This window comes from Nothobranchius furzeri, chromosome 7 (genome assembly GCF_043380555.1).
Source record: "Nothobranchius furzeri strain GRZ-AD chromosome 7, NfurGRZ-RIMD1, whole genome shotgun sequence".
NCBI lineage: Eukaryota > Metazoa > Chordata > Actinopteri > Cyprinodontiformes > Nothobranchiidae > Nothobranchius > Nothobranchius furzeri.
The window spans coordinates 71,562,883-71,581,040 of record NC_091747.1 but is presented as its reverse complement, the minus strand read 5'-3'; the positions used below and the strand labels follow the sequence as shown (position 1 = coordinate 71,581,040).

The 18,158-nt window shown below is 44.4% G+C and overlaps 1 protein-coding gene across 3 annotated transcripts in view; it reads left to right on the top strand.

The window, feature by feature from the left end:
• ttbk1a (tau tubulin kinase 1a) overlaps window positions 1-18,158 on the top strand; it is a 112,497-nt gene that overhangs the window by 62,854 nt on the left and 31,485 nt on the right. For all 3 annotated transcript variants that reach the window (XM_070553698.1, XM_070553697.1, XM_070553696.1), the window contains one exon: window positions 3,724-3,905. In XM_070553698.1, coding sequence (XP_070409799.1) covers window positions 3,724-3,905 — 182 coding nt within the window. The remainder of the gene's footprint in view (window positions 1-3,723; window positions 3,906-18,158) is intronic.

The following is an 18,158-nucleotide window of genomic DNA, read 5'->3' as shown; positions in this document are numbered from 1 at the left end:
ATCACCAAAAAGATTATCTGCCAAGAATTAGAAGCTGCTGGAACACAGGTGTCATTGTCCACAGTCAAACGTGTTTTGCATCTCCATGGACTGAGAGGCTGCCGTGCAAGAAGGAAGCCCTTGCTCCAAAAGCGGCACCTTAAGGTTCGACTGAAGTTTGCTGCTGATCACATGGACAAAGATAAGACCTTCTGGAGGAAAATTCTGTGGTCAGACGAAACAAAAATCGAGCTTTTTGGCCACAATGCCCAGCAATATGTTTGGAGGAGAAAAGGTGAGGCCTTTAACCCCAAGAACACCATGCCTACAGTCAAGCATGGTGGTGGGGATATTATGCTGTGGGGCTGTTTTGCTGCCAATGGAACTGGTGCTTTACAGAGAGTAAATGGGATAATGAAGAAGGAGGATTACCTTCACATTCTTCAACATAACCTCAAATCATCAGCACGAAGGTTGGGTCTTGGGCGCAGTTGGGTGGTCCAACAGGACAATGACCCCAAACACACATCAAAAGTGGTAAAGGAATGGCTAAATCAGGCTAGAATACGGGTTTTAGAATGGCCTTCCCAAAGTCCTGACTTAAACCCCATTGAAAACATGTGGACAGTGCTGAAGAAACAAGTCCATGTCAGAAAGCCATCAAATTTAACTGAACTTCACCAATTCTGTCAAGAGGAGTGGTCAAAGATTCAACCAGAAGCTTGCCAGAAGCTTGTGGATGGCTACCAAAAGTGCCTGATTGAAGTGAAAATGGCTAAGGGACATGTAACCAAATATTAGCACTGCTGTATGTATATTTGTGACCCAGCAAATGTGATCACTTTTCTCTGTTAACCCATAATAAAGACATTAAAGAACCAAACTTCATGAATGTTTTTTGTGACAAAGAAGTATCTGTTCCAATCACTCTATCAGAGAAAAATCAGAGTTTTAGAAATAACGGGACACTCAGTAGAGCCATTATATTATATTTTTTACAAGTGTATTAAACTTCTGACCACAACTGTATATATATAGCCATGCCCTGATGTGGGGGCTGGGGGGGTGTCGACATGGTCGGGACATAGAAGGGGGTGCGCGGCTAAATAAGTTTGGGAACCGCTGTATTATAGTAAACCTCACTATAATCAGTTTTACAGATTTCTGAAAAGTCCTACATAATTTCTGAAAGGAGAAAACTCCGGAAACTAAACTAAAGATACTTTAAGTGGCTGCAAGTTTCGCTTACATCTCTTAATTTTTTTTTTATTTATCTGTGATTTTTTTATTGTTGTTTTAGGATTTATAAACTTGTGCTATATATTCTGTCTTAGTTGCCTGTGGTTATATTTTATAATGCTTTATTTGTTTTTATTACTATTACTGTTGAGCAGCACTTTGGGGTAATGACGTTGCCATTTAAATGTGCAATATAGATAAAGCATAATGGCTTAATCTTCATGATTTTCCTGTATAAATCGTTGCAATAAAAGGAGTGACCTCAATATTTAGTAGATCCTCCTTTTGCAGAAATAACAGCCTCTAAACTCTTCCTATAGCTTCCAATGAGAGTCTGGATTCTGGCTGAAGGTGTTCTGGACCATTCTTCAATAACACAACATCTCTAGTTCATTCAGGTCTGATGCTTCTGAGCATGGACAGCTCTCTAACTCACACCACAGATGTTCAACAATATTCAGGTCTGAGGACTGAGATGGCCGTTCCAGAACGTTCTACTTGTTCCTCTGCATGAACACCTTAGTAGATGCTGAGCAGTGTTTAGGGTCGTTGTCTTGTTGAAAGACCCAGCCCCGGTGCAGCTTCAGCTTTGTCACTGATTCCTGACATTGGTCTCCAGAATCTGCTGATTTTGAGTGGAATCCACGCGTCCCTCAACTTTAACAAGATTCCCAGTCCCTGCACTGGCCACACAGCCCACAGCATGATGGAACCACCACCATGTTTTACTGTAGGTAGCAGGTGTTTTCTTGGAATGCTGGCTTCTTCTTCCTCCATGCATAACGTCCCTTTTTATGCCCAAATAACTCTGTTCTAGTTTCATCAGTCCACAGCACCATATTCCAGAATGAAGCTGCCTTGTCCAAATGTGCTTTAGCAAACCTCAAGCAGCTCTGTTTGTGCTGTGGATGGAGAAAAGGCTTCCTCTGCATCACTCCCACATACAGCATCTCCTTGTGTAAAGTGCACCGAATAGTTGAACGGTGCACAGAGACTCCATCTGCATCTGTGGGGCGGTAGGGTTGCGACTCTCCTCACTTCAGTGCGTGCAGCCGCAAGAGCAGCGCTCACCACCTCCGTTTGGACATTGGAGGGAGATAATGGGTTAGAGAGCACATTGACTCCTAGATACGGTTCCATGGCCTTCACCGGTCACAGTCCCGCCCAGGCTGAGATAGGGAGAAAGAGTTTCCATAGCGACAGCAGCATCCCACATTTCTTCTGAGGGGGGAGTTCTCACTTCAGCCTCACAGGCTCCACGGGCACCAGATTCAGATAAAAATGGTTTTGGGCACAGGCAGAGATAATTTCCGCTCTGCCTTAGTGTTCTGTTGGTCTTCAACCCGTCTAGATCCAATAATGGCGTAAATTAATCTATCCCAATCCGTGCTGATCCGTCCACTCGCTCCTTGATGGAATCCACCTTCTGTGCCAGAGCCTGAATCTCAGCCAAAGTTCCAAGCTTACGACTCATCTCGACAATTATATGAGTTTGTGCGTTCACAGTACGATGCATCCCATCCCTGAGCTCCGGGATTGAGCCAATATTCCTTGAAAGCTCATTAATTTTCCGGTAAGCCAGGTAACCGCTCAGGCTTAACAGCAGGAATCCCGACACCAAAACGATGAATATCCAAACGTCTTCAGAATCCTCTACAGGCAGTTGAGAGAGGCAGATCAGGTTCCACTGTTTCCAGGAGTCCCATGATATACCCAGCTGGCTCTGTCCCAGAGGGGCATCCGGGATCCCTGTCTTCTGTTCTCATCGTTGAAAAAAATTTTGTCTATCGCATTGAGAGACCAACTGACCAGGTCCATTTTTAATAATTTCCAGCTTCCAGAAAAAAATGCAGAAAGCACCGTGCACAGGCAGGGCAAAGAATCTTGGGATAAGGAGGGAGGTAGAGGAGAAAAAAGCGTCTGTACTCTCCAAAAGCCGGAAGAAGAATCTTTCCTCTAAACCATGATGGTGAACAATCTTTGTTTTCAGCTCATGAGAGACATGTTGTTCTGGGACCTCCATGTTGCTGCTCTTCAGAGAATATTCAAATAGCAGGGAAACATATAATTGACCCCCTTAAATACTTTCTCATAATTGGATTCACCTGTGTATAGAGGTCAAGGGTCACTGAACTTACTAAACCAATTTATAATCCCATTAATTACTTCCAAAGATTTTGAAATCAATAAAATGACAACTGTGCCCAAATTTATTCACCTGCCTTGTGTTGTTTAAACAATTATTTCTGTAAATTCTATTAACTTTGTTTCACTTCTCAAACATCAGTGTGTGTGTCTCCTATAGGATTTATTCAACTGAAGTTTTTTATCATAACAGCCAATGATTTATACAGGAAAATCATGAAGATTAACAAACATTCGCACCCGGCTGTATGTGATTATGAGAGGCTCCTCATTTTTCTCTCTCCCTCTGTCACTTTTCATGCATCTCAGATTTTACGTTCCAGTCGACAGTTGTTTAAAATTCTTTGGGTTTTCCTGCAGGCGGCGAACTGGTGGTCCGTCCAAAGACTCAAACCCGGGAGAACAGCCGGGGGATGCTAACACTAACGGAAGAGGAGGCCTCAAGAAGGAGTTGTGGGAGCCCCGCCCAGTCGCCTTGTCACTCGTTGCCATCAGGACGTCCTCGACGGAGAGAGTCAGAACCTACTGGACCTCAAAGACCGGTAAGAAACCCATCTACTCAATCATAGGAGGGTTCAGCTTTCTGCTGGCATGTGCTGCAGGTGGACAGATGAGCAGCATTAGCCATACAGATTTTACTTACTGGTAAGGCTGGGCGATAAGGCTTAAAATTTAAATTTTTGCATTACACATTCGATTTCTGACTTCATTCAAATTTCTTCCTTGCTTTCCTTCTCTAAATAGAAATCATGAACAGGACATATTTTTTAAAAGCCTTTTTATTTTAGTTGTCCCTTTTGAGTGTTATTCTGCATCCAAAGTCAAACTAACTCCTCCCTTCCACTGCATGAGAAAGCTTCACGAAACGGCTACGAAACGCACTACGCTGCAACGAGCCGCCGTTATAGTGGATGAGTTCTTTCCAACGGCAGCGAAGTGTGACGATTTGGACGCACCCCAGAAGCCAGAGCACGCTATCATTATGTTTCGAGTCTATTTTTTACGCACTTCGCTTCCAAAACAAACGCCGCTGTTTAGATTGCCAAACAGGGAGTCAAACTCAAAAGCAGTGTAAAACCCATCTTGAAACTTTCAAAATAAAAGTCACATGCATGTAAATTTATGTAATTTTATGGTATAACCCTCGTAGCCAATGTAAACAGAACAAAAAATTAACCACTGACTTTTTTTGATACATGCAGCTGTCTTTCTGCTTGCTCATTATTGAGTGGACTTCTGAAATCACACGTTGTGTTGCAGTTCTCCCGTGATTTTGTGACCTAACGGGATCAGCTGTGTGGAACGCTTTCACTCCCGTTTCACGTCACAGAATTGCTCCCGGTTGAGATTGAGCTCACGGGTAAAACGCCACTGTTACGTTACGCTACCACTTTCACGGCCAGTGGAAAGCGGGGTAAGCTGTAAAACCTGCTTGTAAAACAAGACATAATGATGACACCGACACAAAACAGCTTTTCTGGCAGTAAAAACATCTCAAATGGGTGGGATTCAAATGCGAGTCAGGCTTGGACTGATTCTGTGCTAACTGATATACAGTATCACCCACACTTATGAACAAACATTTAAATGTACAACTATTAAATATTTTGTGTGCATGTATGTGTATGTGTGTGTGTAAAACTCTAAAAAGCGCTATATCAAATACAGGCCACATACAGGGGGCTGGTTTCGCCCTGCTCACTGACCGTCAGAGCAGGCGATTGCACGCGGAGGGTTTCATCCTGTTACCTGTTAACTGACCGTCATAGTGGGAGGGGTGTTGATTGATCATCGTGAGATATTGGAGGTGTGGCGTGTGAAGTGGGCCAAATGCGTGAGAATTGACAGCCCCACATTTACCATATTCCAGTCACCAAAACAGCTTTCGTACATTACATACCACAGTTAGGATAGTAATGCAGTTTGCTAATGTTTTGGTTAGCTAAGTTGATGTTGGTGCTAGTGTGCTAAAGCTAGTTCTGTGTTGTATAGACCAAAACTATTCACCAGCGTGTTTCAGTAGCCCAACTCTGAACTAGCTGCATGAGTGCTTTATAACCGGATTGAACCAGAGTGTTCGGTACGGGAGAGAAAAGCTCCTTCGGTTCCGTGAATGAAAACTGATGAGAACAGCTAGCAGCGGAGCTAACTATCTGGCAGTAGCGGGTTTTAGTGAACGTCTAGACAAGGTGCTGTAACGGCAGCTTAACATTAAGTCAGTGTTTTTGTGGGACAACATTCATGTGGAGCGCTTCAGTCAAGCAGTGTTGTATGTGTTAAGAGAGACGTGTGGGCTAACCTTACTCTGAACTATGGAAGGGCACAAGTGGCACCTAGTCCTATCTTCCCAAAAATAAAATCTTCATAAACATCATGTTTAAATGTATAAAACTGATTTAATGACCAGCTGTAGCTGGTTTAGAGTCATTTTCCCACCTGACAACATGCAGTTTAAAGGACAAATCCAACAGGGTCAGAGGTTTGTTGTTTTCCTCAGAACTTCCAGCTTTTGGTTACAGGTTTTTTCTCTGCAGACTACAGAACACAATTCACACTATAAATGAAGACATTTTTGGTGAAAGGATAAATAAACACATTTGTCTCGCACGATTTCAGAACTCATCATATCTATGGTGGGGTTTTGCCAGGTTGGTTCCTGGAGAAAACCGTCTGTTTGATGACTCGATGCAATAACTTGACTCTAGACACACAGGCGTCTGTGATCACACAGCAGAGTTCAATAAATCTGTCCAAAACAACATGCTAGCTCCTCTGAACTCATGACAAAGGATTCTTGTAGTTTTGGGATGTATAAAACTAAAAATCTGTGCTTGAGCTGAAACTTTATTTTAAAATAATCACAGCTATGAGTCCTTCAGATCCCCTGCTGATGACTTTTTGCAAAAAGTTACATGTATCCTAGGGGTGCATCACAAAAAATAATTGACTGACTTAAATGAAGACTTAGGCTAGTTACTAGATTCCAGTATTTCTTTAAAATTTAAATATTGAAAGGAAATATTACAGTGGTAAGCTGCCACTGTGTCCTCTCTGAATCAGTTTCAGTCTCTGCCAGATGTTAATATTTCTATGATGACTTTGTATTTAAAACCATGATTGTAATCTGAAGGAAAGAGCGTGAAGCTGTGATGACACCTGCAGCCTTGTGGACGCCGAAAATTATTGTGGTTTAGTTTCACTGCCTGTTTTTAAGCAAACACATTCTTATCTGCAACTTTGTTTGTGGAAGTGATGAAAACAACACAGGTTTGTGACATTAAAGTCATTCTGGATGAATACAGCTCACCTCACTGTGTGTGTGTGTGTGTGCATGCGTGCGTGTGTGTGTGCGTGCATTGTGATGTTATGATGAAGTCATGGTTTCAGGTTTTGCAAATGTCCAATATCCGTGTTTTTCTTTATCTATTGATGATGAGGTATGTAATAACTGGAGCTAAACCAGTTTATTTTGGCCAACTCAAGTGACAACCTTAGGAGAGTTTATAGAAGTCGTAAAGGAAATATTCCTGCCATTGTACACTTAAGAATGTTGTCGTAATTGTTTGACTGTATTCAAAGTCAAGACCAAAATATTCAGGTCAGGTGTTTCTCCAGATTATTTTGTGGGAAATCAGTGAGGACTGAGAGTATCTGGGTTTCTTATTTGTTGATCAAACAAAAAAAAGCATACTTAGAAAAGGAATGACACCTTGTCATACAAACAATAGTCCTTGAGGTCCTCAAACAAGAATGCGTCCTTTCCTGGCCCACCGTTATGGGACACACTGACACCGTACAGTGGGGCTGTTGTACACAGGCACCACCGGTCCCACTAACCACCAATAGCAGGCACGTTGGTTGTATTGTCTTGCCCAGCAACACAACTGACACTGATGGAGCCTGGGTTCAAACTGGCAACCCACCATTTACAGGATGAACTCCTAACCTCTGAGCCATCATTGCCCCAATCCCTTTTATCTGGCCGTGCAGTTCAAGTGATGAGTCCAGTTTAAGAGCCAGATTAGAAACAATGTCCCTCTTATAGGGTGCCACAATCTAACATCAACCCTGTGTCCCTTAACAAGTCTATCACTTGGTTCAAAACTATGACCTCAGTCTTTTTGTCATTGAGCTTTAGAAAGTTATACCCCTTCCAAGTTCTAATACCCACCAGGCAGTCCAACAAAAGTTAAAGTGAGCCTGTAGTCCTTCACCGCAAGTGGAAAGAAACTTAAAACTCATCAGCATAGAGTTGAAATTTAACTCCATGTCCCCCAAAAAAGCATCTCAATAGGCAGGAACTTGAGGCAGAAAAGAAGGGGCCATGGATGGATCCCATGCAGAACCTCCCAAGGGAAGTCCAAGCAGGAGGATGAGAAATGGTCCATACTAACACAGAAACTTCTATCTATTTGGTAAGATTTCACCCTCTGTACAGCCACTGCAGTAATCCCTACCCATTGATCTTGCTAAAAATGGCATGTTCAAATGTGTCAAGGCCGCAGTCAAATCTGGTAATAAAAGAAGTACCGCATCACCTTCATCAAAGTCATCATACTGTCATGTTGGGTACTAGGTGTTTGACCCACGACATACAGAACCAACACAAGGAGACAGAAGGTAAGAGGGGAAAATACATTTATTAAAACTAATGAGAGGACTGAGACTCAAAAAATGTTGCAGGTGAGTAGGATGATGAACAGGAACTGAAGGAGCTGCGGGGTAGCAGGAATAATGATAGAAGTCAGGAGGGGAGCAGGAGGAGATGGGAGTCCGGTCCGGGTGAGCAGATAATCCAACGGCCGGGGGGGACCCCGGGGGAGAAACAGCAGGTGACTGACGGATGGAAGCAGGTGGGGGACTGAGTGCAGGCAACCAGGGCAGACCAGCGAGACGTGACTTGAAGATCCAGGGTTCTTGTTGCAGGGGTTGGAGGTAGAGATGAGGACCTGAGCAGAGCGGAAAAAAACTGGTTAAATCTCAACAAACAGATTACTGGTCAAGTTTAGACTGGCGGTCGGATCTACCCAAACTGAGTAATCATCCAGCGTGGAGTGGTGTTGCGCTGCTCCTTAAGTACCCTGGTGCCTTGATGTAGATGCCCAACAGCTGGGGAATCTCAACCACACCCACCTGCAGACACAATTCAGGAAGAAACACAGGACATTTACCCAGACTGTGACAGTACTCCCCTCTCAATGGATGCCACCTGGCGGCCTAGCAGAGGAGGAGGAGGCAGAACGAGAAGCCTCGAAGTTCCTGATGAGGGCAGGATCCTCGATGAAGGACCGAGGAATCCATGAGCGGTCCTCGAGCCCATATCCTTCCCAGTCCACCAGGTACTGTACTCCCCGACCCCAGCAGTGCACATCAAGGAGCCTGCGAACTTAGTACACCAGGTGACCGCCAATGTGCCGGGCAGGCGGAGGTGGGCACAGAAGACTGGTGGAGATGGGTTTCAGCAGGGATAAATGGAAGACTGGATGGATTCTCATGAAATGGGGCAGGGACAGATGGACCATGACTGGGCTGATGACGTCGGTGATAGTGTAAGGTCCAATGAACCTGGGGGTCAACTTCCTGGTGGTGTCTCTGAGCCTAATGTCCCTAGTGGAAAGCCATACCTTCTGGCCTGGAATGCAAGCTGGGGCCGGACGCCGGTGCCAGACCTCAATGCGGCGGTTGCTGTCAGCAGTTTGCTGGAGAGCTGTCGTGGTCTGAGTCCAGATGTGCCTCGCACAGCAGATGAATAGGAGACCAGAGGTGTCAGGCATTGAGTCAGAAGGGAACAGGGTGGTTGGTATTTCAGGGCGATTTCAAACAGAGATTTTCATGTGGAGGAGGAGGTGTGAGCATTGTATGCGTGCTCGATCCATGCTAGTTGAGAGCTCCACGCTGAGGATTTAGAGGAACACACACAGCAGAGCATGGTCTCCAGGGTCTGGTTCATCCTCTCACATTGCCCATTGGATTGTGGGTGGATGCCGGAACTGAGAGCGACTCGGGCCCCAGGATGGTGGCAAACTCCTTCCAAAGGCGGGACAGGAACTGGGGGCCGCGGGCAGACAGGATTTCTGTGGTGATGCCATGGAGACAGAACACATGTTTAACAAGCAGATTAGCGATCTCGACAGATGAAGGGAGAGCCTTAAGGGGAACAAGGTGACAAGATTTGGAAAAACGGTCCACTATGGTCAGGATTACAGTAAACCCCTTGGAGGGTGGCAGGCCAGTGACAAAGTCGAGAGAGATGTGAGACCAGGGTCGAGTGGGGATGGGAAGTGGATGAAGTAGACCAAATGGGGGTTGATTGCTCCCCTTGTTGCGGGCACACATATGACAAGCGTTGGTGTGCTCTCTGACATCCTTGAAGAGGGACGGCCACCAGAAGGACCTGCGAATGAGACTCAAGTTCCTGCCTACTCCGGTGTGGATTTAGAATTTAGAAATCAGAAGAGAGGCGAGTTCTCCCAATTTGCATGGGCTCCTCTCCGGTCTTAAGTGACACATTGCTGGTCAAGGTAGGAGTTTTAGGAGACAATAAGGGAACAACTGACGTGTGAGGGCAGTGATGCTTTAGTGTCTCTTTCAGCCGCTTCTATATTCTCATGGACACTGGTATGAGTTTTTCCAGGCTGTTTGACTCGGGACAGAAAACTAGTTGGTCCTTTAGATGGTCATTGAGAGCCTTTGTGAATGCACCCATCAGTGTGCACTGATCTAGAGTTGAAGTGGCTGCAAGGGTTCGGAACTCAATAGTGAAGTCAGCTACAGACTGTTTGCCCTGGTGGAGATTCCATAGTGTTTTAGCGATTTCAGCTGGAGACTCTGTGGAGTCAAATGTCTGTTTGAATTCGGACAGGAAGCTAACGAGAGAAGAACGCAGAAAACTAGCTTCACTGTATTTAGCTTCAGCCCAAGCTAAAGCCTTGTCTCTAAGGAGGCTAACAATATAGGATATTTTAATTGAGTCACTTGAAAAACAATCGGGAGATCGTTCGAAAGCTAGTTGACATTGTAATAGGAACCCTCTACATCACATATGTCAGAGTCAAGGCCCGCGGGCCATATGCGGCCCGTGGAGCATTTTTATGTGGCCCGCGAGATATCAAAAATATATTAAAACTGGCCCGCTGGCCGATTTTACCGCAAAGACTTCAATTCCCATGATGCTTTGCGGCATCAGCGCGGAGCCGACGAAGCCCCCTCCTTTGTGTTTTTTCAGCGCCTGCTGCCGGTCTCTGCAGCTCCGCTGTCTCGGACAAACTACACTCCTCTCACTCAGCGCCGAGTTCACTCAGCTATTTTCTGACGTTGAAGCCCAGAAACGGAGATTCTAGCCGCTCAGTAACGTGTTCACGACTGAAAGAGAAAGTTTTCCAACTAACTTCCAGACAGAGCCGATATAACTCCAGCGAGCAGCGACACGCTCAAACCAGCACGACTCTGTGGTCGTGTTTCCTCCCCGACACACAACAACATGGTCAAGCTGCTCAGTCATGTTCATCAGCACAAACCTATGTGAGCACCTGTTGTCATCTAATGTTGTCATTATTATGATGAAGATGAACAAAACAACAGGAGTCTCCTCCTCAGCTCAGATCAGCCCCATGATGCAGGTATCTGGCTGGAACAGGTGAGCATCACAGTAAACCAGTGGAGCAAACTGAGCTTTAAATATGTTGGTTTTATGCTCTTTTTCTGCTCCAAAACATGAAAGTTAACAAGTGAGATGTTGCATTTTCATTTAAGATAAAATGATATTTTTATTTTGTTGTTGGTCCGTGAGAAAAGATTTAACCTACAGTAAACAGGAAATGGAAAGGCTGCAGATAGATGAATAGAATAGAAAATCCCTTCATTGTTCCTCAGTGGGGAAAGCTAGACGTCACAGCAGCGATGACACTTATTACAGGAGAAAAAAAGGAGAATAAAAAATAAGAAAGATGAATAAACAAGAAAACATAAATCCTGAATAGATTTTAAAAATGCTGAATATGCCACAAGTAATGAATACCACTGATGCCTTTTATTTAAAACTGACTTGCTCGTGTGTAATTTGGTTATTCCACATTCAGTGTTAATGCAGAAATAAGTTTGTTTCCAAATTTAAAGGTTCAAAATTGCATATATGTTGATAAAGAAAATGTGCAAATTTGCCGTCACTTTTTCAAAAAATATTAAGTTTGGCCCTCGACTCCGTCCCAGAGTCTCATTTCGGCCCCGTGTGAGTTTGAGTTTGACACCCCTGCTCTACATTTACCAAACTCACTGGAGAAGGTCTGACACGGAGGTGCATCTGCGACCCGGAAGTGCACTACTGGTGTGGGAACAGGAAATGCAACGGGAGGTGAAACAGACGACGGGGCGGGTGGTTCCGGGGTGTCGAATTTTGAATTAAGCTGATGAAACATAGTATCTAACTAAAATAACCGTTGATTCGTGTTAGCTAATTCTCCAAGAAGGGTCTGTAAACTGTGTTCGTGTTTGGCTAGGTGTTGGATATCGCTACCAGAATAGATTCTGTGATGGGGTCAGTCTTTTGGCCGGTTGATTCTGTCATGTTGGGTACTAGATGTTTGACCCACGACATACAGAACCAACACGAGAAGACAGAAGGTAAGAGGAGAATATAAATTTATTAAAACTAATGGGAGGACTGAGATGCAAAAAATGTTACAGTGAGCAGGAGGATAAACGGGAACTAAAGGTGCTGTGGGGGTAGCAGGAATAACGATAGAACTCAGGAGGGCGTGTACACAACGGCACGAATCTAGGAAGGAGAAACAAGGTGAGTATTTTGATGAACTTTGGGCAGGAGAAAGAAGGTAACAGACAGCACAGGGCTTACAGATTTCCAGGCAGAAGGGGAGCAGGAGGAGAGTGGAGTCTGGTCTGGGTGAGCAGGTGGATGGAAGTGGGTGGGGGACTGAGAGCGGGCGACCAGGGTAGAGCAGCGAGACGGACTTGAAGATCCAGGGTTATTGTTGCAGGGGTTGGAGGTAGAGATGAGCACCTGAGCAGAGCGGAGCAAAACAGGTTAAATCTCAACAAACGGATTACTAGTCAAGTTTAGACTAGTGGTCGGATCTACCCAAACTGAGTAATCAACCAGCGTGGAGTGGTGTCGTGCTGCTCCTTAAGTACCCTGGTGCCTTGATGTAGATGCCCAACAGCTGACAAATCTCAGCCACACCCACCTGCAGACACAATTCAGGAAAAAACACAGGAGATTTACCCCGACCGTGACACATATGGTTGCCCAGAACATCTTCTAGGCCAACTGGAGGTCCTTCTGCATGGCCTCAAAAATCTCAACAACCATCGTTTCTTCCGGTCATATCTAGCCTTTTAATTCAGGAGTCCCCTGGGACAGCCAAGCCAATAAAACTTCCTTCTTTTGTATCTTGGCTGCTATAACTGTTGGTGTCCACCAACTGGTTTCCAGTTTCTACAGTGACAGGCACCAACAACCCTCTGGCAACATCTCCTGGAAGCTGTCGCTGTAATGCCGACCTTGATCATGGTCCATTTGAATTTCGTATTCTCCCACATTTAGGCAAATGTCTCGCAATGTTCTTGTGGCATCATTTCCAGGTTTAAACACTTGGAGGGTGCAGCACCTCTTAAGTTGGGCGGACACTGTGCAACTTTTTCACTCGTAGCGTTCCGTTTCAGCTCAAACTGAACGACTGCCTCACAGGGCAAATCTCACGAGTCATGTGCTCACACTTTACGACCCAATTCTGGGATGCGACCTGACTGCTTACACTATACATCTGGTAGGAACATGTCGGACCTGCAAATGTGCTAAAAATAGCCGTTTTTACACAACACATCTGACTTTTTATTGTGTTATTGATGTCTGTTGTCCTTCAGGACTGCTGTAGGAGGACACAGGGATTTATGGGGGTTGGATGAGTAGGATGAAGGAAAGAAAGTAAATCAATGTTTTTTTCAGTTTAATTTGATGCTTCCTTGACAATCCTTGTCATTGTGTGCAAAATAGAAGTGTGAAAAATAAAAACAATCAACATGTGTAAAGGGAAGGGGAAAATCGTCTCAATAAAGGGAAAAAGTCATAGTGTGCGCCCGGCTTTACGCCTCCAGCTCATAGATAAACTAATATTATGATTATCCAGGACAAAGCCATCATTAACAATCATCTGCCCATGAAGCCATGAAGTCACGGTATTTAACAAGAACACGTTTTTGTTTTTATGTGCAGTGAAAACAAAACAGAAGTCTTGATTATCCACATGCATTAACTGAAATGTTGTCTTTTATGTGGATTTAAATTAAAGAAACTACTTTTATCCCTGACCTCTGACCTTTGAGTGGTTTAGTCACAACTAGCTTTTGATTTTGGGTAAGAAGGTTTCTGAGGTATGGTTTGTTAGCTTGTGGTGGCTGAGTCGGGAGAGAGGCCCTGCCTCAAGTGGAGGAGTTCAAGTATCTCGGGGTCTTGTTCATGAGTGAGTGAAGGAGGGATCGGGAGAGCGACAGGCAGATTGGGTTGTGGTGAAGGAGCTGAGCCGGGAAGCAAGGCTCTCGATTTATCAGTCGATCTAGCGCCCAGTCCTCACCTATGGTCAAAAGCTTTGGGTAGTGACCGAAAGAACAAGATTGTGGATTCAAGCGGCCAAAATGAGTTTTTTCCGCGGGGTGGTTGGGCTCAGCCTTAGGGATAGGGTGAGGAGCTTGGACATTCGGGAGGGACTTGGAGTAGAGCCGCTTCTCCTCCATATCGAGAGGAGTCAGTTGAGGTGGTTTGGGCACCTTGTTAGGATGCCTCCTGGACACCTCCCCAGGGAGGTGTTCCAGGCATGTCTTGCCAGCAGGAGGCCCCCTGGTCGACCCAGGACACGTTGGAGAAAGTGCATCTCCAAACTGGCCCGGGAACACTTTGGGATCCGACCGGACCAGCTGGTGGGAGTGGCCGGGGAGTGGACGGTCTGGAACTCCCTTGTTGGGATGCTGCCCCCGAGACCCGGATAGGTGAAAGAAGATGAGACAAGACGAGCTTATGGTGGCATTACAGCTGGGTGTAGTTGTGTTTGAATTAGATAACTTGCTCTACATGACCAGAGCTCTGTGTGATGGTAAATAACCCCAGAGAGTCAGTCAGAAACTGGAGCTTCTCTGTAGACTTCAGGTAATTACTAGCTAGCTGCAGTAAATCCATTTTCATATTTTTAACAGACAGAAATGTTTTTATTGTAGACTAATAGTAGCTGAATAGTTGTCGTCTATGGTGTGCCTTTGGATTTACCTAAGAAGCACTGAATTAAATGTGAGTACTACATGTTCTGTTCGGTGGCTCAGATTGTTTTGAAGGTGTTGCTTCTCTTTGGCAGAGTCCCTGTTGGCCGTTAGAATGGGCTGTTCGTATTTATTCATGTAAATTCAGAAACTTCACACTAACTTTGTTTTACTCTGAACAGACACTCAATTTGCTGCTCGGTTTTGTGTTTGGTGACACTTTTCTGTGTTTCCTTCCATGGGCTCTGAGTGATGAGATGGTAGGAAACAATTGGGCTGTAACTTTATGCTAGCAGTTATTTTCCTATTAGCTTCTTTGGTTCAAGTCATTCTTATGAACTGAACTAATCAGGTGTGTGTTTGGTTAGGGTGTAAACATCATTACGGTGCTAAAACTATCAAACAAGACTTGCCAAAAAACATGACATGAACCATAAAATAAAACGACAAAGTCAATGAGGCTTTATCAAAAGAAAAGACAATAAACCTAAGTAAAATATAGTGAAATTAAAGTTTAACAGAACAAAAATTTGGTGTGAGCTACACATCGGAAAATATGGAAACCCCTTCCATACTCTTATTAAATGGTGATGCCATTAAATAAATGTCCCCATGAAATAAAAACAAAATTACTATTAAAAATATTTTTGAACAGGAAGCTTATTTTATCAGTCATAGGAATATTTATTTATGCAAAAGTTACTTTATGTCAGTAATTCAACTTAAAAAAGGGAAACTAATAAGACTGATTCCATGTAGAACCAGATATTTCTGCCTTTATTTGTTGTAACTGTCATGATTATGGCCTACAGTCTAATCAGCTAAGGAGCCCAGAACACCTGCAAAGGGTTCCTTTAGATGGTCTCTCAGTCTAAGTTGGATTACGGACAGAAATGGACTTTGGCACCATAATATAATTTTGCATTTCACATTTCTAAATGTATCACATATTTATTTATTTAATAATGCACATTTGTCACAATCCAAGTGGTGCCAGAAGCTTGTTATGCTAATCGTGGTCCACATGATCAGTGTGAATGTTACTAGACTAAGATGAACAGTATTAATAACGTAACCCAATAACTTACGTACTGGCTGACACTATTCAAATTCAAATTCAAATAAAAAAAAAAGCTTTAATCATCCCCGAGGGGCAATTGTTTCAGTATAGAAGAATTGGTACTGTGGTCATTCGCAACAAGAGTCGCGCTACCGTTAATTAGATGAAAAGGGGATTACATGAGGATAAATTGGGGGAGGGAAAAAATAGGCATACCAGAGTTACTCCCGGCAGGGCGTAGCTTTACTATGCAAAAAAAAAAAAAAAAAAAAAAAACGCCTCAAACATATAAGCACGAACTTCAATAATTCACAACATGAAACACCGAGAGGAAGGCGGGGGGGGGGGGGGGGGGGTTTCCTGTTTCCCCAGCGAGAGCAGCCCTATGGCGCTCAGCCACTGGAGCCACAGGTGGGAGGGAGATCTTGGGAGGAGCACAGAGCACATTGACACCTGCAGGTTGATGATCTCGCCAGGCTGAAGTCTACCAATCCGAAGGCGGGGGGGGGGGGGGTCGGGTTTTCACAGCATCTGTCTGCATTCCTTCATGGGGGTTTGTTGTTGGCATTCACAAGGCTGCCATGGCGTCAGATTCGGATAACAAGACTTTGTTTGGGTCAGGCAGAGATAATTTTCCTCTCTGCCTTGAAGTCTGTAACTGATCATTCAAGTCCTCCAGTGAAGCCAATTCAGATTTTAAACATCTCCACACCGTCCGGTGACCCTCTCCGAGATGACATCCATTTTGCGCACTAATACTGGTATCGCAGCTAGAACATTGACCAGCTTACATGTGAAGTCTCCACACGGGCGGTGCTTTCCGTGGGTGCGGGTCGCCCTCCAATCGCTCCCATCTTTCCAAATTTCCAGAAAACCAGATATCCTCCCACTCCAATCAGAAGAAATCCAGTGATCATCAGGCCAAATATCCACACGTCTTCGACATCCTCAATGGACAACTGAGAGAGGCATACGATCTTCCACTCCCTCCAGGAATCGAGCATATATCCCGCTGCGTGTGTCCCTTGCGGGCAAGTGGGAGCCCCCTCCTCCGTTCTCATAGTAGAAGAAATCTTGTCAATCGCGTTGAATGACCAATTAATTAAATCCATTCTAAAAAATAGGGTTTTTCAGAAGAATGCAGAGAAGCGCTCTGTGGGCAGACAGGACAAAGAGCCTTGGGAAAAAAAGATAAGGGAGCAAAAGCAGAAGCGTCTGTACTCTGCGAGTGCCGGAAGAAGAAGCCCTATAGCACTATAGTGGTAAACGTTGATAAACGTCGTCTCGCCTTCTCTCTGATAAACTGAGATTATCCTGACTGCTTTCTAATCCACATGAGACAAGGCAGATGAAATATGTCAGTATTATTTTTATAATTTATGCCTCAATTATTGCAAAGCTCAGATAAAAGAGGTGATCAGGACAGCAGGTTCTGAATGAAATGTTGTTGACTGACACAAAAATGAGCCACAGACAACATAATAACACAGGTTCAGGATGGAGATCTGTTTATTTTATTTTTCGGTGTGATTTTGTGTCTTGTGGACATTCGTGTTGGTGTTTGAGGAGAGTGTGTGTGAGCAAAAATATTATTCCGGTTTATCCTCTATGGAAAATGAATCTGGAATCGTTGAATTTCACATTCATTTGACATTGTTTATTTTAATTTTCCTTCTGCAGGATTGTCTTCATGGATTTGGTGGTTCATTTGTGTTATTGTACGGGAAGAGGTGGATTTTAGTTGAGTTGTGTATTTATGTGACCATTTGATTTCTTCATGCATTCACTCTTTGTTTAACTAACGGGTCAGGTTTTGTCCTCCATACCTGGTGGCTGCTGTTTAAAGGCTGAATAATGTCACCCCCCCTCCCTGATTTCTCACTTTGTCCACAGTGATTTGATTTGAGGCCTTTTCCGCACAAATTTAGCAACTTCTGCTTCGATTATTTTCATTCATTCCTTTATTTTGCACCGGCTGTCACAGTAGACCCAGAACGAGCTCGCCCGCCACCAACCATCGAGGACTGCCATTCTATCTTTTTATTTGATTTTTTGCTCCTCCTATTCTTTTCACCCCTCCACATTAACTACTGATGCCTTTGCCCCCAACCTATCGCTTTAAAAGCAAACAGTATGTCGAGTTTGACTCGCCTGAAGAGACAAAGAAAAGAGCGAGGGGCCCATTGGGACAACACGAGAAGAAATAAAGTGATGTTTCGGGGTAAGCACAGTTTAGGAATAGTCCTTTACCTCTGTTCTCTCACTCACTTTCTGTTCTTCCTCTTTCTGTTCAAACTTGCCCCCCCACCCCCACCCCACCACCCCACCCCTACCGTTGTGTGTCTGTGCTTTGTGTGCTTGATGACTTCATCTTTCTTTCATGTTTCCTAATTTGTTTTCATGTGCAGTGGTGAACTTTCCTTCAGAAATGCAAAGCTGTAGCTGCTCAGGGCTCAGACTGCCGTAGCTTAGT